Source organism: Sceloporus undulatus, chromosome 1, assembly GCF_019175285.1.
Source record: "Sceloporus undulatus isolate JIND9_A2432 ecotype Alabama chromosome 1, SceUnd_v1.1, whole genome shotgun sequence".
Lineage (NCBI taxonomy): Eukaryota > Metazoa > Chordata > Lepidosauria > Squamata > Phrynosomatidae > Sceloporus > Sceloporus undulatus.
In genome coordinates, this window is record NC_056522.1 from 350,636,563 (window position 1) to 350,659,471 (window position 22,909).

General features: G+C 39.2%; 1 protein-coding gene across 5 annotated transcripts in view; it reads right to left on the reverse strand.

Moving 5' to 3' along the window:
• FOXN3 (forkhead box N3) overlaps positions 1-22,909 on the reverse strand; it is a 264,746-nt gene that overhangs the window by 85,139 nt on the left and 156,698 nt on the right. For all 5 annotated transcript variants that reach the window (XM_042445714.1, XM_042445880.1, XM_042445794.1 and 2 more), the window contains exon 4: positions 3,791-3,855. In XM_042445714.1, coding sequence (XP_042301648.1) covers positions 3,791-3,855 — 65 coding nt within the window. The remainder of the gene's footprint in view (positions 1-3,790; positions 3,856-22,909) is intronic.

The following is a 22,909-nucleotide window of genomic DNA, read 5'->3' on the forward strand; positions in this document are numbered from 1 at the left end:
GGAAACTGGCAAAAATACCAAATGTTGAAGAGATGGAAAAATAACAAATTGTATTTGTTTTTAGAAAATAGATGAAGGTGAGTGTTATAAAAATGGATAACTGTCATTTCTGCAATGTTAATTAGACCAAAAAACAAATGTACAATATTAATGGTTTGCAGTATTATGACTGTTTCTCTATTATTATTCTTACAATAAAATATACTAAACTTTTAAAGAAGTTTAGCAATCAAATACCTCTCTCTACTCATGCACAGATTATGGCAGATATTGTAATCATAAAACAATCTCTACTACATATATTTTCTAAACCCCTAACAGAGAATCTAATTGTTATTCCACTAGTTACAGCTAGCCGGTCTACAACAACAGTGTAGTAAACACAATACATGAGAAGGCATGGACAGATCAGTCTGTTTCTGGTTCATGTCCATTAAACACGTGTTCCTTCATAGACCTTTTTTTAAATGCACACAAAAATTCATATTTAAATATCTCCACCGTTTCTAACCAAAGTGAATGTTAGCTGCAATATAAACGTGGAATCAGTTTTTCCACTGGAATCTGGTGACTTCTTACCTGAAGAGCTGTTTTCACAGCCATGTGATGGAAGTCACTGAAATAACAACACTGTAACATTCAAACGCGAGTAAAGGAAATGTATTTAAATGTGGGGGAAACCTACCAAAATAAACCATTTTGGTATATATTAACTTGTAAGAATAACAAGAATGCCTTTGTTGCTGAATGTAACATACAGACCTATTAATCAACTTCCACTCTTGTTATAATGAAGAAGAAAAGTTCCTCAGTACCTTTTGGACCCTGGGGTGCCCTAATAAAGCTATTACTTTAATAGGGATTTTGATATATTTTCCTCCCTATTGGCCAACTGCTACCTTAGCTTTGTGCATCCTCTCTCAAGTTCACCTTAGTTCCACATACACTAAACACTATAGTGTTAAGATAATCTCTCAAGGAACGTGTATCATCAAAACTCTTTTTCTTATCATAAGAAACCACACACGACACTTACTGAGGGTATTGTTACTCTATCCCCATTCCTTGTTCTTTTGTATCATTCTTTCCTTCCCTTGCAATTACTTTGTGCCTACCTACACATCAGCCTTATTGGCCAAGGAAAACCTCAGTTTCAGACTTTGTTTTTCTCAGACTGATGGAAAACCATGTCAGTCTGTCAGTCAACCTTTATTAGGTGTACAACAACAACATACATTTACAATAAAACTTCAGGATTGTTATTAAAATTTAAGCCATAATCTTGTTGTCTCCACCAGAAAATTGGCCATTAGCCTGGTAATACGCGGGTCCCGATTTTCCAATAAGTATTCCACTGATAACCCATCCAAACAGATATTCATTTCCAATAACCTTCTTAACAATTTCCCCCTTGGAATTATATACATTGGACAAAGCAATACAATATGATGGAGAACATCTGGAGCTTGATCACAGTGGAAAACCATGTGTTCTGCCCCATTTTCTATTCTAAGGGGCATGCATGCTTACAGAAGTGCATACAAATATAACGCTATTGTGAATGCAACCCTATACATGTTCACACAGAAAAGGGTTCCTCTGTAGTTAGTGCAGTTTATTTCCAGACAAGTTTCCAAAGAACTACAGCTTTAATAATTCTGAGATGTTTTAGATCTAGGTGTTCAACCACAGCCAGAATTTAGGTACCATGCTCATTTCTCTTCAAATAGTAAGCAGCAATAACAGGACTCTAGGCAGATATTCAATGAAGACGTTATTACCCATGGTCTGTTTTAAAATGGGCTTCATCAACATTGTAAATGTGGTGAGCTCTAAACAGTAAACATATGATGCCACCGTTAATGCAACACAGTTATTTAATGCTCAGCTAATAATTTTCACTGATCAATAACTACAAGCAAGAGATCTATAAATCTTTAATATTGTTGTTCTGTAAGCATGAGAGTAGATAACTGATATTACATCAGCAATATACTAGAAGATAATGTACATCAGAAATCACAAAAACGACTTGAAGACACACAACACCACAACCAATCATATTACCAATCTTATTGACATTTCATAAAAATCCATTTGTAAGATTTTTAAAACCTCCATATTTTCTTGTTTTCTTCTGTCCTCCTCTTTGTCCTTTCAGATACTAATGCACTATATTGAATTGGAAATTACATGAGAACACTGATTATATAAATATAGATTTAATGCATTTCCTACTACAGTTTGAGTAAGGAGTCTTTCTCCTCTTTCTGCCCCTTTCTGTTACTTATAGCCAACCTCTAGATTGAAACTCCCTGGATCTAATGTGTGGAAGCATAAACATTAAAGAAAACTGTCAAGAAGACTACAAAAGAAGTAAAACCCAGCATAAGATCAGGCTGGTTTCCCCCATAATGTTGCACCAAAGTGAAAGTCAACTCTTATCTATATTACACTTTGATGTTGGGAATTTTCAATTGCAAGAATTCACCTTTTTTTTAAATATTCTAATCCATGAGGACTAAAATGTACTGTAGCATATCTTAGATCATGTTGCTTTTTCATTGTTCAGATGTGGTTTTGTTAGTTTTTTTAAATTTGTGAAGCAAATAAGAGATTTTTGGATGAATAATAGTATATAAACAATTTAAAACCAAAAAGCAATGAATGGGTCCTACAAATCCTTCCCCCGCTCCATGACTACATGTTATAAAAACTGTGTAGAACGTTCAAATGGTAATCTGAGCATCAATTCATTCAAACACTATCTCGGCAAAGTACTATGCAATCTAAAGTTCCAACCTTGGAAAAAAGATATATAAACAGACATTTTTAGCAAATACAGTCTATGAAAAGCACAAAAGACAATTTTTTCCATGAATCTAGATAATTTCCTCACTATCCTTTCTGCAGACAAATGATAAGGTAGCCAAAGCCAGCTGACAGATTTTGGATACTTATTATTAGTATTCCCACTCATAAATTATGGGGGAGAAGACAGATCTCTTGATTTGTGGATTCACATTTCACACAATGAGTCTAGAATCATCATTGATAACTATATCCAAACAAAATGAACTAGATCACGATCTAATTATGATTAAGGATCAGAGCCTGGCAAGCAGCAGAAGAGAGGAAACACGAAAACTCTTCCAAGTTTTCCAGGAACTCATTTCCAAGTTACAACCACACATTAGCTAGTTATGATTACCTGACAAGCCCCATAGATGTATATAGAACCATTACCCCTGCAATTTATTAACCAAATAAGCCATCTTATTTCTCAACTTTCCTGAATAGTACTGAGAAGAAGAAAAATTCAGAGTCAAAATATAACCAGATTTCAAAAAGATGAGAGATGGTATCTTTGTATCAACTGCTGTCCACATTCCCTTGCTTTACAGCAGGCACACAACTGCTGCAAAAAGTATCCTATCACTGCCACAGCAAGGAGCAAAGCTATTTTCTTGATGAACACAAATTGAAAGTTACCAGAACATGTTGTCCTGCATAAAGTCTGTTGACTTTGGTATAAATGGGAAGAAACAAAATCAATAATATGCATGAGATGGAAGGGGGAAGAAAGGAAGAAAACTACATTTGCGGCAGATATAATTGTTTCAGCTCATGAGTGTATTATGAACAAACAGCCATGGAGTAAAAGAACAAAAAAAATTGTATAACAAAAATTTACTACAGTTCTCTCACCATGAAAAAATATGAAAATTATGGCAAGTGTCAAGATAACAAGCCAAGGGAGAAAGGGGAGAAAACTGAATCTATGACCTACCTTGCAGAAGAGCTCCATTTCTCTTGAAAAAGGTGCTTCCGGGCCAAATGGGTGGACCTGATGTGCTAAATGTAATAATAAAAAAGAAACGAGTGTTAAAGAAAGTCTCATTTTCTTAGTTTATATACTCATGTATAAATCTGGAAATTTTAGTCAAAAAATTAACCCCAAAAATCTGGACCGACTTATCTGTGGGTCAGTTTAAGTAGTGTACTTTAACTCTTATTTTAAAAGGAACCATCCTCTTCTGCGACTAGAGTGACAGAAAAGCAAGAGCTTAGTCCATCCTAGAAGCATATAAAAGAAGCACCAGTCCCCTTTACTCTCTCTTCCATCCAGCCTTTAGGGTGAGCGTAAACAGTTATACCAGCCAGAATTTGGCAAGTTCTTTGGTATCTTTTTCCTTTGCTTCATCCTTTACATTCTTTGTTTCATGCCCTTAAGTTTTACCCTTGACTTTTCTACAGGTCATATCAAAATCCATAATTCTGGTTCCAAAGCTTGCCCTCAACTTATACATGAGGTTGATTTATAGCTGAATATATATTACATACATTTTTCTTTTTAAAGTGCAGCACCAGTTTCATCATGTTGAGAGCATAACATTTTGCTTTGGAAGAGAAAGGCTTATCTCTTCTTTAAAAACATTTATTTAACAATCATATCATATTTGGAAAAAAGAAAAACCCTCAACCCACACATATTTAAGAGGAAAAGAATAAAAATATTTGTCTTGCACATACTTTTTTTAAATTCAAGTTACAGTGCAGCAAACATACAGTAAGCTTGCTTGGAAAAGCCAAGTTGTTTACACTTTCATATACTTTAAACCACATCTATTTTCCTCATTTTAATGTATCAACTGAGGTTAGGATCTACTGCTAAAATGGTCCTGAGCCAGATGTTGTTTTTAGGGCAAAGATTTTTAAAACAGCAAAGGTGAGGGTTTTCATGGGAGGTTTTCTAGAATATGGGCTCTACAGGTAGTGGAGCCACTTCTGGAGTTTCTACATGCATGAGGAACATTAATAGATGGTATTCATATCCAGGAAACAAGTGGATTACACGTTATGAAAAACAGATTGAGTACATTTTTAAAAAATGGTTTTCTGTGTTTTTTTCTTTTCTTAAAAAAGTTTTTTTTTAGAAATTGAAAAAAAAATGCGCAACACCATTTACAGACTGTTACTTAGGAACTTAAATGCAGTATAATAACTTGGCTGGCAAAAAGTATCATGTTCATATCTCATGATTTTTCCCAGATTTTTCGAAGCCCCACATCTTTATGTATCTGTATGACGCATACATGGGGGAATGTCAAGAAAAAGACCTTCCCTAGGGAAGGATTGATAAAAAGAGTGTCCAAGGGAAGAATGAACTCTTTTGGGATGAGCTTTGTTGTTGTGTAACTGGGCCAGGTCCTAATTCAATTCTCCTCTCACTCCTTTAAAATTCACTACGGCACAGAATGCCCTTTACCTACACTCTACATCTTCCTATTAGGATAATTTACAGATCTGTTTTAAGTTGCTAATGTTGCAAGCTCTCTCTTTCTCTAGGGTTCCTCCCTGTGGCTGACATGACCCCATTCCTTGCTTTTTACTTTGAAATAGGGGCCACACAAAACTTAAAGAGAAGAAGAGATTCTTCTGGATGACCTATCTATTCCTAGCATTTTTGTCTTCACTAGAATAATCACAGAAACCTTATGGAATAGGATTGGCCAACATAAAAAGTGCAATACATGCACAAGCATATAGCACTCATGTTAAATGGCAATGTAAACTCACTCTGAAAAGGAAATGTTAACACAATCTATTGTCTTCCATTGTTGTGCAATAAAATACAACCAGAAGAATTGAGGTCATAACCCGAGAGAATTCAAGAGGACTGGTCAGCAACTCCTGCTATAATCTCACTCATAAGTTTGTATAATACTAATGGAGAAGAAGCCCACATGCAACATCCAATAATGCACCCTACCAATACCTATGCTGCCCCTTTCTTTAACCACCCACAATATTTGATCAGTGACAGGTGGCTGGATCCAGAAAGCATCATTAGGTTCCCACAAGCCTAGAAGTGATTCTACATTTGAGGGAAATAAAGTGGCAACCCCTACTTGCTGGCACTCAGTGAAGATATTGTCTAGATCAAGGGAAGTAATAGTGCCACTCTATTATGCTCTGTCTGGTCTGCGCGGGGAATACTGTATCCAGTTCTGGGCACACAATTTTTAAAAGGATGTTGAAAAACTGGAGCATGTCCAGAAGGACCGACTAAATGGTGAAGGGTCTGGAAACCAGCGCCATGAGGAACGACTTAGGGAGCTGGGATGTTTAGCCTGGAGAACAGAAAGTTAAGAGGTGAATGACAGCCCTGTTTAAATACTTGAACAGATTCATATGAGAGGAACTAGCTTGTTTTCTGCTGCTCCGGAACTAGGACCTGGAGCAATGGATGCAAGCTACAGGAAAAGAGATCCACCTCACATTTGGAGGAACTTCCTGACCGTAAGGGCTGTTTAACAGTGGAACGCACTCCCGGAGACTGTGGCAAGTCTCCTTCCTCAGAGGTCTTCAAACAGAGGCGGGATGGCCATCTGTTGGGGATATTTTGATTAGATTTCCTGCATGGCAGGGGGCTGGGCTGGATGGCCCATGCAGTCTTTTCCAACTCTATGATTCAGTACTCTCTAATCATGACTACATAAACCAATCAAGACCAGTCACAGGTCCACAGAGGCACTTACCAAACCGACCCACCAAGTGCTGACAGTGGTATGGCCCTGGTGGATATAATGAGTGATAATTATTTGTAGTTCCTTTTAACAAACATGCCATCTTAATAACTCTTGCAAAACACGATAAAATAAAGTATGTCTATTTTTTAATTATTTATTTTACAGATAAGGGCAGAGTATGAGCAATGGACACATGCATCACAAGGTTGAGCCTGAATGATGGCCCTCTTTGTTCAGAATACATACTCCAAACATTTATTTATAAAATGGTATCACCCTGACAGATCAAGGGACAATCTTCTGCCCCAGGACTCTTGGGAGCTGTATGGTCTGCCCAAAATACTAAAAAACAAAATGTGAGAGGCAGAAAAGGGCCAAAATCCATTTCAGCTTTTGATTCTAAATATTGACCTAGACAGTGATTGGCTTGCCCTGGAGGCTTCCAGGAGAGAAGCTTTTTTTTTAAAAAAAACATCTTTGTGCTGGAAAAAGGCATCCAGGGAACCCCAACATCCACAAAAGATCCTAGAAACCAAACTATCTCAGTCTGTGTGCGATCCAAATTTTAAAAAAAGGTTATTTTAATCCTTGCCAAGGTAGATTATTTGTTACCAAAACTGTTTCCACAAAAACACAGCTAGAGTGAAGGACTCCTCAGGCGGATTAGTACAAGGGTCATCGCTGAACTGAAAGAGAGTGATTTTTTTCTGTAGACATAAACAAACGCGGTAACAAGCTTACATAAATCAAAGCCAAGTAATCCAGGCCAATTTTTTCCTGTACCAGCAATACGGATGATACTCTGGCTGTGAATGACCATAACAGTCATAATGTACATCATGCTCCTCGCAGGAACTCAATGTCAAAGGTTTGATATCTTCATCACTGTAAAATTGAAGTCCTACATCTTCCAAGAAAGAACCTTAATGCTAAATAAGGATTCAGAGGTTACTCTGATGATCAACCAGGTGAGATGAAAACATCACGTTCCATCTACTTCATGGACAAGAAATTTAGCTGTGACATTCCTAACTTAGGACACATTTAATTTAAAATGACGATAATAATGTGTTCAAGGCCATTTACACAGCTCTTGCCTCATGACTTTTGCCCACACAACAACTGTCAGGTGGAACAAAGACAATAACCCGATGATCAACTAGTCTAAATGCACACAGAGAGTTTACAGCTGAGAGGGGACTTGAACTTTGATACTCAAGTCCAAAAACAGAGCTCAAAGAGTTACTCTAAGTTGAATTTGGAATAGCTGAAAAGGAATATTCTTCAGTTACGGAATGAAAGAAATTTGGAGTAATCAGTATTTTTTAGATACTTGCCCTGTTTTCTGATCTGCAATATTATAACAGTATGTGTATATATTTTTGGTTTCTCGTCATTGGAAGAGAACCACAACAGCAGAATTATGTTCACCTTGCCCATGAGGAACGCCTTGGGAGCTGGGGATGTTTAGCCTGGAGAAAAGAAGGTTAAGAGGTGATATGAATGCTCTGTTTAAATATTGAAGGGATTCAAACTGAGGAGGGAGCAAGCTTGTTTTCTGCTGCTCCAGAGACTAGGACCCGAGCAAGGGAGTGCAAGCTGCAGGAAAAGAGATTCCACCTCAACATTAGGAGAAACTTCCTGACAGTAAGGGCTGTGACAGTGGAACAAACTCCCCGGAGTGTAGTGGAGTCTCCTTCCTTGGAGGTCTTCAAGCAGAGGCTGGATGGCTATCTTGTCGGGGATGCTTGACTTGGATTCCTGCATGGCAGGGGTTGGACTGGATGGCCCCTGTGGTCTCTTCCCAATCTTATGATTCTATGATTCTATGATCTTCTTCAAATTATATATAAATAAATGACAACTTGGCAAAAATGCTTGACTTTTTTATAGGAGTTTAAAGGAAATTCTGGAAAAAAATCTTCTCCCAAAAATGATGTCTGAATTTTTAAAATGTGCAAATTAAGAGTTAATGTTAATGAACAGTAGTAGTCTTTACATGTCCCAAAAGGTACCTTGCAGCCTGCCCATCTTGCAGTGTTGAAGGACAAACATGTAATTTGTCAGAAGAATACCTGCTTCCATAACAAATAGGTGAGATCTACCCACAAATGCAGTTGTACCAGTACAACCTTTTTGCTCATGAGTGCATGAAATTAAATTGCAACTGGGTTGTAATGTGTAATACTGCTAACTGTTATTATATAGTATGATGTTTATTTGTATTTAGCAGAAGAGGAAGGGTAGGGATGCCAAACCCGGGGCCCCCGTGACAAACCCCTTTTGGAGGGGCCGTCACGGTCCGGTTTGGCCCCCTGCCCCCGGCTTGGGGCCCACGCGGTGCCAACCCACCTTCCCTGCCTCCCCGCGTGCCTGCGCCACCCACCTCCTCCTCCTCCTCCATTGGGAAGCAAAGGGGAGGCAGTGGCGTGGGGAGGGTGGCGGGGGGAGGGGCGCGGTGTCCAGGGCGCACCTCTCTCCTCCTCCTCCGTTCCAAGCCTCCCTTCCTTCCTCCCTCCTTCCTCCTTCCTCCTCCCTCGCCTCCCAGCCCAGGCCCAAGCGGAGGAGGAGGCAGAGGTGCCTGCCGGGCTTGGTGCTCTGCGCGCGCGCACGCACCAAGGCAGCAGCAGCCACTGGCAGGCAGCCACCCACCGCCTCCTCCGTCCGGTGCGCCTCCGCGCTGGGCACTTCCTTGGGCCTGGGAGGTGGAGGCAGAGGAGGAGCTGAGGCAGAGGTGGCTGGCTGCCTGCCTCCTGCCTTGGCGCGCGGGCAGGGGGGAGCGCGCCAAGGCAGCCACCCACCCCTCCTCCACTGGCCTGGCTGGAGAGGAGAGAGGAGGAAGGAGGGAGGAAGGAAGGGAAAGGGGAGGAAGGAGGGAGAAGAAAGGAGAAGGAAGGAGGGAAGAAGGAAGGAGGAAGAGGGAGGAGCGGACAGGGAGGTAGGAGAGGAAAGGAGGGAAGGAAGGAAACAAGGAGGAAGAAGAAGAGAGAAGGGAATAGTAAGTGTGAAATGACCACTTCTGAGGCACAACCAATGTAGTTACCTGATTTTTACAACTCATGCACAGTGAAAAAAAACCCAAGTCCCTGACCAAGTACACACTTCTGGAAGTACGTTGAATCCAAGGGCAAACCCACTTCTTGTTAAAACCCCTTGACAATTCAGTGTGAAACCCAAAGAGTTTGGTTATGGAATAAGCTCTGAAATATGCAAGAGATTGCCATGTTAAGTAAGCCATGTTCAATGCCCAATGTGCTGTTTGGAATGGGGGGGGGGGTGTGGTTGGCCAGAAAGGAAAAGTCCATTTCTGTCATCTGTCAGGAATAATGCCCAAATGTCCTCACTTTTGATCATGCCTAAGAAACATGTATTATATTAACATTCTTTAAACCACAAATTTTTTCGTGTGCCCTCCATTTTTAAAAAAAAGTGCTCCATTTGAAAATTTTGTCCTACAGTTGTCCTGCATGTTGTCCCGGTTTGGAGGTCCAACTTATGGCAACCCTAAGGAAGGGCTAGGGATGGGGATCATGTTACTACTGTTTTTAAATGTTTATATTTAATGTTAAATGGCTGTTGTTACTGCCTAATCCTCAAAAGAGAAGGCGGGAATAAATAGAATAAATTAATAAATATATAATAATAATAAATAAATCCTAATATACTGCCATCAAGCATCCTGTGCATTGGTCAAACTTTGCACAGGTAAAAAAACAATAAATAAAATGGATGTATAAAAGATAAAAATAAACACTCCTGCTCACAACTAACAGTATTATTGTCACATTTGGCTACAATTGGTAGGTAGCAAACAGAAGAAAAACTGAATGCCGAGACTGTGCAGGATGAACATGGTGTCCCTGCACTGGGCATCACCTGGTGCAGGGGAGGGGCTTCTGGGGTGGGGATTGCAGGGGTGGCATGTGCCCATCCCCCCCATGCTGCCCCATCCTTTTCCTAAGGAAAAAACCAGGATGGGCATGAGCAGTGGGAGTGCGCAGAGGACATCGAGGGAATGCACAGGATTGGAAGCATAGGATGCAGGAGGGGGAGCAGCCAGGAGTATGCGGGGGGAGAGCCTGACCAGCTGTCACCACACTCTGGGGTGTCACATGGTGCAGCTAACACCATCACACATCCCCAGTTAGCCAATGACTATGAACTGTACTCAAACCCCCATCTACCACATCTGTGTGGCAATGTCTCCTTTCTGTAACAGCCAACATGAAAGCACTGTCCTCTCAAACATTTGTTCCAGAATGTCAGGTGCGGGGGAACATCACAAAGATGCAGTTAGACTCATGTCAATTTGTGCATCAGAATGGCCACTATGGGAATGGAATGCTGCATTAGTTCTGATCCAGTGCAGCATCTCTTTGATCTTATGACATTGTCCTTTCTTTGACAATAATCGTGCTGATGTTTCTGCCGGTCACTACATTCCAGAACACACCCATGATGCATTTTTCTTTTCCTCTCTTCCTTCACACAGATCTTTCTCAAAATTATATATTTTTTCTGTTTATTTTCCCCTCCATCTCTTACCATCCTCTGTTACCTCTCACAGGTTGAATTTAGACTGTACACACTTCAGAGAAGGATCTGGGCCTTCTGCACTCTATAAGATGCCATCCATTGACTATGTCATACCAAGCAGGGAACATCACGGAACAAATGGCTTGGCTTCCAAACAGATAAACACCCCGGTGAGAAAAGGAAAGGAACCAGACACTGTTAGGTTATGGACAAGTTTTAAAAAAAGAATTCCAAGTGATAATTTTATAATCACAAGTGCCAAGCAAACAAAGCAAACAAAAAATCATGTGTGGGTTTTGGCAACCCTGGGCCTTGCTGTGCCTTCAACCTCTACCACAGCTGCCCCAACCCAGTTAGAGGAGCTGCTGCTGCACCACCACCAGCCAGAAGGGCCAGAGTTTTTGCTGGTGCTGCTGCTGCAGCCATCTGCAGCAGCCACAGCAGACATGTTTGCCTGTGTCAAGCTCACTGCCAGCTCCCCCTATTTATCATATGGGATAAAGGATCCTTTACAAACCAAGTCTGTATCAGTGTTGTCTAGGCCGAGGTCAGGAGAAGACAGCACACCTTTCCTTAAAGGTAAAGGTTTCCCCCTTTTATAACAAGTTTGTCTAGTCATGTCCAACTGTAGGGGACAATGCTCATCTCTGTTACTAAGCCAAAGAGCCAGTATTGTCAAAGATGATTCTGTGATCACATGGCTAGCATGACTGCACAGAACGCTGTTAGCGTCCCACTGAAGTGGTACCTATTTATCTACTTCCACTTTTACATGGTTTCGAACTGCTAGGTTGGTAGCTGGGACTTTTTATGGGAGCCCATTCCATCAAGCTGCCCTTCAGTCTCAAACTGCTGACCTGCTGACCATCAGAGTGAGCATCTTAACTACCGAGCCACCGCATTACTACACCTTTCCTTACTGGGGCTCAAAACACCGGCAGTCGCCTAGCACTAAGAGAAGTTCAAACAAGTGCTATCAGCAAGGACATTGGCACTATTGTCAAATTTATTGATGCTGGTGCTGCCACAGTAGGAGTAGCTGGTTCTGGTGCTGGTATTGGAACAGTCTTTGGAAGTCTAATCACAGTTAAGCAAGAAATCCTTCTCTGAAGCAGCAGTTGTTCTCCTATGCTATTCAGGGATTTGACCTGTCTGAAGCCATGGGTCTTTTCTGTGTGATGGTTGATTTCTTGATCCTGTTTCTACTATGTGAAGAGACCCTTCTATACTTTTTTGTACTAATGAACTACAATGTGATTCTGTGAATTTCATCTCAGTAAAATATTTATCATGGAAATGTATACTGCTTTCAAAGCAGCTTAATTAAAGATGGTAATGAGTTTTGGTGACCCCCCCCCCCCAACCCAGGTAAGAAAGATGCATACATGAATTTCTCTGTATGGTAACTACATGTGAGTGCTCATGTAATTGTTCCATGTAATCTACATTCATTGCAGTATATTCAGGAGCACTTGTAGACAATTAAATGACTTCGCATTCAAGACAAACAACCCATGATGGAAAGGAAGAAGCCAGAGGATGTTCTAGGATTATGAAACTGGGTGGGCAGAGTCTTTTTAAAATATATCTGTACATTTATGTATCTATATCTTAGAAAAGCATAACCTGACATCCAAGGATCATAATCTTAGTTCTCCTTATAATATAGAATATGTAGTTTTTCTTTTTAAATGGTATGAATATTATTCTTTATAATGTAATTATGTTCAGAAAAAAATACTATACTTCTAAAACTTTACTCTGGATGTCTAACTCAAATACTCCAAGCAGACAACACCTACATTCAAAAGAAATAAGCCTTTTATCAACTGTGAAGAAATGTGATTCATGTTAGTTTAAAAACTCAGGTGTAAGGGTCTCATCCATGCCCACATACTACTTCCATCTATTTTAAGCGGCACGTGTGCTGCCTACGAAAAAATAAAAATCATTTTACAGGCTCCGTAGCTCTGCCAAATGTTAATACAATTTTTAAAAAGGCACTCTCACCCCACCTCCTTCGCCAATGATTCTGGGGAAATATTGTGATAAGTTGTTCAACAAGAACACTCATGTTCTAGCTGGTGACTCAGAGCTCTGATTTTGTCAGGGAGGCAATACATGGTGACAGCAACAATTGTTAAGAGTGGGGCTGAAAATTGAGGTTTTTGGAAAAATCACTTCTATAGCACAGAGTCAGAGACAAACTGCAGAACACACAGAAGGAATTCAAGACTGAGAAGCATTAATGATGATCAATGTGGATTTTTACTGAAAATAACAAATAGGAGATAATATTAGAAATGTATGAACTATATCTATTTATATTAGATATAAATTATACATATATATTGAACATAAAGAAAACAAAAATAATGACTATCTGGGATCAAACACTGATAGGAATGGGGACTGCAGTCAGGAAATCAGAAGATTAAGAATGGGAAGGGCAGCTATGAAAGAACTAAAAAGATCCTAAAATGCAAAGATATACAATTCAGCACAAAAGTTAGAATCATATAAGCCATTATATTCCCTATTACCATGTATTGATGTGAGAGCTGGGCAGTTAAGAAAGAAGACAGAAAGAAAATCAATTCATTAGAGATGTGATGCTGGAAGAGAGTGCTAAGGATTCCATGGACAGCCAAAAAGACAAACAAATGGGTCCTAGAGCCATAAAATATAGAAGTCATATTTTTCTTATTTTCTTTTCCTTCTAGTATGTGTTATTATAGCGTAGTTTTTATTACTTTTTATATCTGTTGGCTCTTTGTATTTTATTTAATATAGTTTAAAACATACGTAAAAACATAAAATGGCTAATAGAGAATACCAAGGAATTCCAGAAGAACATCAGCATGTGCTTCATATACGAGAGCAAAGTATTTGACTGCACAGATGATGAAAAGCTATGGATCGCTCTTAAGGATATGACTATGGAGAATCTGCATAGGTTCAACCTAGATAAGGAGGAAATCAAAATTATTAAAAAGTTCCCATAGTTTTGATCAAACATTATAATAATGGAGTCTGCAGGCAAGACAGAAAAAGACTAGGAATGGGAAGGGCAGCTGTAAAATAAGTATAAAAGATCCTAAAGTGTAAATATATACAACTGAGTACTAAAGTTATAATCATCAAAGCCATTGTATTTGCCATTATCATACACAGAAGTGAGAGCTGGACAGTGAAGAAAGCTGATAGGAAGAAAATCAACTCATTTGAGATGTGGTGCTGAAAAAGAGTGCTAAGAATCTCACAGATGGCTAAAAAGACAAACAAATGGGTTCTTGAACAGATCAAGCCCGAACTCTCACTGGAAGCCAAGGTGACAAAACTGAGAATGTTGTACTTTGGCCACATCATAAGAAGGCATGACTCTTTAGAAAAGACAATAATACTAGGGAAATTAGAAGACAGAGAAAAGGGAGGAAGACCAAAAGCCAGATGGTGAGACTCAATTAGGGAGGTCACAGTCCAAATTTATAGGACCTAAACACAACAGTGGAAGACAGAGGATCTTGGGGATGTCTCATCCACAAGGTCATCTTGAGTCATGGGCGACTTGAGGTCAATTAACAACAACAGAGTTTAATATATGTGTTTTTGTTTGATTATATTCCATTTTTAGTGTATGTAGAATTTTAATACAAAAGGCTGAGAAGCATCTGCCTAAAGAAAAAGAAAACCATAGGTGTGACAGATTCAGCTATTGGCTTCAGCATACTTTTTTTTTTTTTTGGCAAATTTGGGATTTTAAAAAAAACAACCAACCCAAACTAACACTTCATGCTGGCACATATGGTTTTTAAAATCATTTGAAAGAGTTGTTGCTTCAGATCTGTGTAGACAGGACAGTCTATCTAAATCTAAGATTTGTTTTGAGGATAGGCCAAAGTACTCCAGTCGGAAGCTAGAATCTTGTTGCTATGCTGGCGTTTGCACTTTTTCCAGGCTCATGTAGTGGTGGCAGAAAACTTGTACCAAAACAGCCTGTTTCTTCCAGATCATACTTCCTTCACAGTTGCTGCAGTGACAAGTCTCTTGTTGTAACCACCTGCGGTACGCTGGTTGCAGTAGCCCAACAGGATCCCAGCCAATAATAGCCTATCAGCCTTCTTGTCTTGCTTCCTGGTGCTAGTGCAGGTGCTGCCTGGTGTCAGTGAGACCAAGTCAATCAAATGAGTGCAAGTCATGGCTCATCGCTGGTCAGCTCAACATGATTTGCATGTCTCCACTCTACTTCAGTTTCCTATGAGTTTACAAACCTCTGAAGGAGGAAAGGGGTGCAAAAATAGGTCAGAAAATATCCACCTGAAATTAAAATATTTTCAGACAAGACATATTGTTTGTATACAAAATGCTTCCTTCACCTAAATGTCTTGTTCAGTGGCAGGGAAGGTGGACAGGTAAGGAAGGGAATACAATTTAGGGGAAAAAGAGGAGGAAGAAGGCATTAGTTAATATTGGTGAACACAATTGCATAAGAAAGGTTTTGAAGTGACAAATACACATTTACTCAGAAAGTAACTGGGTGTCTTGCAACACTCCAGACTAAGCTAATATTTAGAGAACAGAGGTCTCTTGTACATAAGCCTCCTAGGTCTCCAGGTCTTTATTATGTTATGTCCTTCTGCATGGGACTTATTATGTTCAGACAAATTATCAAGTCCAGTATTAAAGATTTTTCTTTTTAAAGCAAAGATCTGGATTAAATTATTTTAATTGCTGTATTCATAGAATTGCTCTTAATTTTATGCAAGATACAGGAACAAACAGCAGAGTGAAATTTTTAAAAACTGTCATCAGTTCCAACTAATGTACATTACTAACTATGGCTAACACAGTTTTTAGGACCATGCTCCAGTTTTAAACTTTTATCTCTCAAAGAGAGTGGAAACCTCAAAGTGGTTCCTATAGTTTTGGAATTTGTGTCTTCAGGCAGCAAAAACAGCTACTACGGCAAAAATGTCAACACACATCTTTTTGTGAGTTAAGGGGGTGGAGTAGTGGACTTAGGGCATCCAAGGAAATGACAAAAGTAAATACTGTATTGGCACCATTCATTTACAAGTCTTTATGTGGCTTAGAGGGAGAGGGAAATGATCTAAAAAGAACAGCCAACCACTTTCCAAGAAAGTTAAACTCCACCTCTCTTAACCCTGAGTTCTTCGAATTCCCAGTACACCAGCACAGCTCCCAGTGTTCCACAGTTTCATTATATATATGATGACACTGAGCAAGTCTAGCAAATTGACTGCTTCTATTTGAATCCTGATGGCATATCCTACAAACATATTCAACACTTTATCTTTCAGAATGCATTTGTGCATGTCATAAAGATCTTCAAAAAATTACTCATTTGGATGACAGTGCCAACAGTCCCTAAACCAACATTGTAGTTCAAAGAAGTAACTTTTCAAACTTTTCAACAGTGTTATTCATGAAAGCGGGGGGGGGGGGGTCCTAAGTTATGCAGCCTTTTAAAAAAAAGCCTTTTCTTCTCAAGTGTCTGCAGACAAAAGAATGAGTTGAGAGGGGGGAAATTTCCATATGATGGAAAGGAAAAAACAAACTGGGGGTGGGGAATCATGCATAATTGAAGGTATCTAAATTTGCTAGAAAATTAAATACAAGGTACAAGTATTCCTCAGTTTACAAAGAAGATGTGCTTCTAGACATTACATCTTTAACAGAAAATATGGTACCAGAGTCAGAAATAACATGGAAAGAATAAGAACAGGTTTCTCCACCACAAGAAAGAAGAGCTGTTTGAAACATTTCCGCAAAATTTGTATTCAAAACTACACAATACACATATGTGAAATGAAAACAACCAGGGTTGGGAAGCCTAGCATAAGTAAATAAAAACACATTGAACTTTTTAGAGACTACCTGAAGCCTTTTTTCTAAAATTTATCCAAGTATGTTTCCCTCCCAACTTTCACCAGCTTCCCCCTTTTCCCCCTCATTTTGGTGGCTGAACTGACAGGTATATGGTAGCTGGTGAAGCACTGTTATCTGCTCTCCCATTTTCTCTCAGCAGAGGATTCTGGAGACAGGTGCAGTTTACTTTGCCTGTTATAGGCAGGTGTACATGGTTAGAAGAAGATCAGCTACAGCAGAATCCCATTCTTTACCATTGTGTTGTTTACTATTGACAAGCTGCTTCAACCCTATCCCAAAAGGCTCTCTTTCTCCAGCCTTTCTTCAGCATCCTCCAAAACAGATGCTGCTAAAAAGTTTTCAGCTAGATAAATGCCAACAGGAGGGGCAGGGAAGAGATAAAAAGACTTAAAAAGAGATAAAAGGTGCTTCTTTGTCAGAGGCTTTAAGGTATCCCTATAATGTATTTTCACAATGAACAGTAAACACTTAGGACACAGGATAAACTCACACTCAATGGAAATAAAAGTTACCACCCACCCACCTAGCAATGGAAGGTCATGGATACTGGGAGTGCAGCTGGCACACACAGTAACTTATACAAGTTACACAAAGTGCCAGACGAGAGCTACACCCCAATACAGATCAGGCAAACAAAAAATGGGTCAGAAAGCTGGCTTTTGGCATTCCATCACTCATGCAGGAGCTTGGGTCATCTTTGGATCTATGGGACTGGCATCACCAGAGCAGCAGCCAGGAACAGGCATCTGTGCTTACAGAATGTAAGCTTCATTTAGTTCTCATATGCACAAAGTGATGCATGCTGGTATGACCTAGAAATTCAAATAACTGACTTTGAATAATGTTTTCAAAGAAAATATGGTATACAAGTAATCAAAGATGTAGATCGTGTCATATATATGGGGGGGGGGGGGGGAGGGAGGGGGGGGGGGGGGGGGGAGAGAGAGAGAGAGAGAGATTTGTATATCATCTTAGAAGATGAAGTGTCTCATACTGTATATGTTGGCAAAGGTCCGGACACTGCAAGGCAATAAGAGCCCCTTCTCACTGTACTCCTTTGAAAAGCTGCTCCTGAAGGATGGAGGATCCTCTGAAGCAGCACTTGATCAGACTAAGAATGGGTGAAAAGTTTGCTCAGTTGGCATTTTAATATGAGACTTTTTAATATCATGTAATTCAAACTTCCTGAGACCAAATGTACTTTGTGGTAGAGTTTGCACTATAGTTCACAAAACAAACAACAAAAATGCATCCAGAAAACTTCATCCCTTTGAAAAATTGCTCAAGCATACTTTAGTCAATGAATCAAAAGGTATTTTTTGAAATAAGTATTTAAATTTTCGATTTAGTGAAGGATAGCAAAATGTTAACAAAAATCTTCTTAAACTGGTAGGAAGGAAGTCAATGTGTCATTAGTTGTTGGTTTTGTTTATATGTTAGGTGATAGGTAGAAGGTTTGTTTGTTTTTTCTTCTTTTCTTTTGAGTAATGTTTTGTTGTTTGTTATGTTTGTTCTTTTGGTATGTATTATTGGTAATATTTGTAATATCTGGTAATGTTCTTTTGTTATATATATTTTTGTACATGTTTTTATGTAGTAAAAATTAAAAAAATGCATCCAGAAAACGTCATCCCTTTGAAAAATTGCTCAAGCATACTTTAGTCAATGAGAAGATATGTACGAAAATGCATCTCTCTTTTTTAAAAATGTGAATGGGATTTTATACATATTTCGACGCAGAAAGGGGAAGGTCCACAATCTGATATGGATCACAGTTCAAACAATCTAGATGTTGAAAAGGCAAGTATCTTAACAACACCACACTTAACAGATTCCAGTGACACAAAGAACTGAAGTGATACAAAGGGCTACAGCTGGAAAGGGAAACCACTACATTCATACATCCCTCTCTTGAATATAGAAGCATATTCCAGGTGTGTATGTAGCTCTTTGGATCCCAGTCAATAGTAACTGCCATGTAAGCAAAAACCAAGCCAATTGGGGATGGAAGGAATCTGTAAGGAACCTAGCTAGCCTTTGCTGTTGAGCTACCTAGCAAAATGGGAGAAAGAAATTTGTTATAGTAGGAATGGTACAACAATACTTGCTCACGACTAAGTGTATTATTCATAAGTGTGCCTATCTACATTTATATATCATTGCTGAGCAGTCAGAAGACAGCCTTCTGAAACAATAGAATACAAAATTTGCTAATATTTAAGCCAGCAACTAGCTAGAAGTAGGATTAGAGGGGGTTTCTTAAGAAGAAGTGCCTGAAAGAATTGGTAATATAAAATCTAGTAGCAACCCATGCTATATTACAGCATTATAATTTTTGAATTAAAGATGGAATATTTATGTATTGCCATCACTTTAGTAAATTTTGTTAACAAGATAAAAGAATTTACCATTTCTTCTGACAACTGCTGGCAGTTAATGTCACAATTAGGAGTTACCTAGCAACAGCTAGCACTGTTCTTTGCATGGCAAGGAAAAGAAGAAAAATAGAAAAGTAACTGGACTAATTAAATGTATTTCATGTATTTCAATATTTTAATGTATTTATGCCAAGACATAGAGGGAACAATCCACCCAGAATTAAGCATTTAAAAAAAAAACCCTCTAATAGTCGGAGAAATGTAAGCACATGCTTGATGGCAACAGTATTTAGAAGTGTTTGCACTCAAGCAGGATTGCTGTTTTAGCACAATTGGAACAGGCACACATTAGGTCAACAGTTCCTTATTATTTCCAAAATCCTAGTCAACAAAAATATAAGTTTCTCCACTTCACTATCTCTTAATGAGTGCTGCTCTATTAATAATATTTATTTCTCCTTTTCAATGTTCCCATTTTCTTAGATCTCTGTTCCTTCCTGACCCACAACACAGAAGCAATTAGAGCTACGCCTATTCTGATTTCTGCAAAATCCCAGCCTCCTTTTCAATTAACAGCAGCTACTGTGCTGGTAAATTCTGTTTGTGTTCTATATGTGAGAATTAGTTTTAGATAAAGAGTGGTTATAAATAAAGTTAAGATAAAAAAATAAAGATGATGTTGATGTTCATTTAGTATGATGATGAAATAAATTCACACATCCAATCTTCAAGAAAATAGATGGAGAGGTTTTAAATCAGCATAAAAGCCCTGGTGCCTGGAGAGACTCCTCACAGGACGAGCTCATGAAAATAGCTGCCAACTGAGGGGGAACTTAGGGAGCTGAGTATCTTTACTCTGGGGAAGAGAAGATTAAGAGGAGACATGACAGCCATATTTGAAAGGGTGTCATATTGGAGCAAGATGGAGCAAGCTTGTTTTCTGCTGCTCCAAAAAGTAGCACATGAAGCAATGGATTCAAATTCAGGAAAAGAGATTCTATCTAAATATTAGGAAGAACTTCTTGATGGTAAGGACTGTTTGACATTGGAATATGCTTCATTTTGATGTAGTGGAGTCTCCTTCTTTAAGAGAAATGGCCGATGGCCAACTGTCTGGAAAGGTTTGATTGTGTCTTCCGGCATGGCAGAGGGTTGGCTTGGAAGGCTCTTGTAGTCTCTTCCAACTCTATGATTCCAAATGAGAAGGAGGAAGAACACTCCCTCCCTCCATTTTCTGCTACTCATGTCTCCTTCTGCATGTTCTCTTCATTTTCTGTTTCCAATGCATCCTTTCCTATGTCCTCAGACTTCAACATCTGCTACTCAGAAATATATAATCTTCACAGATTAGCCCACTTCATCAACCAATCCCTAAAAAGAAAACACCATACACAGCAATGCCAGAGAGATCACACCAGGAACAGAGCACTCATACTTTTAGCTGAGAACATGGGAGGATGGCATAAAGGACAATGTCTCCTTGGAAAACTCCAGGCAATCACTGGAAGAAAATTCCAGATTACAGGTTACCTGAAGAACCAACCAGGGAGACCACAACCATGAATTGAGGCTACTATTGTCACTGTAATATGGCAGCCTCACCAAAACTGCCATCATGGTTGCTGTCAAAATCTAGCATCAAATGCAGCTGCTGTGCTGGGCCAGAGTCCTCCTGTTTATACTACAAAATATACCAAGGGTCCCTTAAGCAATTGCAAGTATAAAAAGGCAGAACATCCACCCAAAGCACGTGGGAAAAGGCAAACCAGCAAATCACTCAGTTCAGACAGTGTTCATCACCATGCAGAAGCTTGATGTAGGAAAAATAATAGACTGGCTCCTGATTTTAGTTATGTCTTTATACCTCTTCTTTTCCTCAAACTATTCACAATCAACTTTTAGAGCAACTGGTTCTAAAGGTTGATTATTAATAGATATGTTGGACTACAAATTCTTTCCTTCTCAGCCACTGTAGTTATGCTAGCTGGAACGGGAGGTGGGGTATAGTAAAAAACCTATCTGGTAGGCCCCTGATTAGAGATGACTGCTCTGCAGAATCCTGCATTTTCAGATGAAAATCTAAACCTAACCAAACTACTTTTGGATTTGTGAGAGCCACATTAATTGGTATCCAATAAAAATGAGGAAACAACATGAAGCAACTCAGTGCACTTTCCCAATGAATGAATTGCCTGGTTCTTTTACAAAGTTCTGACCTTTATCTTTTTCTGAAGAGGGTTTTTAGAAAATATGGATAGGAAACAAATAAACCTCAGACATTCTTGGGTTACACAACTATCTATTGTTGTTTCTGAAAAATACAATTTCTGAATCAAGCAATCTTGTTCAAAATAGCATTTGACCTAAACCTGTCTAGTGCTTCCTAAAGTAAGGTTAAAATCTATCTGAAAACATTTTCCCCTCCACCCTGCCTGGTTTTATATGCAGCATACAACAACACTATTTGCAGGGACATTCAGCTAAGGGAAAATTACAGTGCCAGAAGTGTTTAATAAAGACACAGGTTAATGGTATCATTTTTAAAGACGTTTTCTTCTGCAGACAAAGAAATATGAAACTGTAATCTTTGCAATGTGCACAATGAGTGGTTAAGAACAACTAACATGTTTGTGACAGTGGCTGGATACAGATGGGAGAAGATAGATTCAGTGGCTAGAGAAAAGGCAAGAGAATTAGATCCAATAGAGAAAAGCCATTATTAAAGAAGAATAAAATTGGGAAAGTTCAGCAAAGAGAGATCTTGCTCAGAGGTTTTTTGGGGGGGATACTTTTTAGGACTACAACACCTAAACATCTAGTCAGCACAGCCCATGTTGAGGGATTCTCAGGAATCCTCAAAATACATCAAAAAGTACTGGTATTGCTACGTGTTAAGTCATATCAAGTGAGGGAAGAACTGGCTTTAAAGTACTCTTTTGACTACCACCACATGAGAAGAAGGCAGGATTGGACTCACCAATTGGACTCATTTTCACAGTTCAAACACCCAAGGGACAATAGGAAGCTAAGAGCCTGCTCTCCATGTGTGGGCTCCATGTGTGATCAAGAACCCAGTGGTATCAGTGATCAAAATCAGGCAAGTTTTGTGCTTCTTCACCATCTCACCTGAGGCACAGAGGACTGTGGGACTAGATGACTGGGATGCAGTAGAGGAGGCAAAGCCAGCAAGCACAACTGTTTATGTGAAAGCAGTCACACTGACAATTAGTGAGTGAATGAGGCCTGAAGTCTCTCAACCAATGATCCCAAATAAAGTTCTGGGCAGAAGCGAAAAGCATGTGACACTTCAGACATTCCTCACCACTAGCTATACTAGTTAAGGCTGCTAGGAGTTGCAGTGCCATAATATCTGGAGGGCGACATGATTCAAACCTTTAGGGTTTCAGGTTAACACAAGAGTTTCAATGTTAAGAGTCCTATTAGTATGTCTCTCTGGCTTTTTTCGTGAACAAAGGACTCATCCTACGCTTTCTGCAAGCGTGTTGATGACTAAAAAGGCCAATCTGAGATAAACAAGTCTGGTTGCAGAAA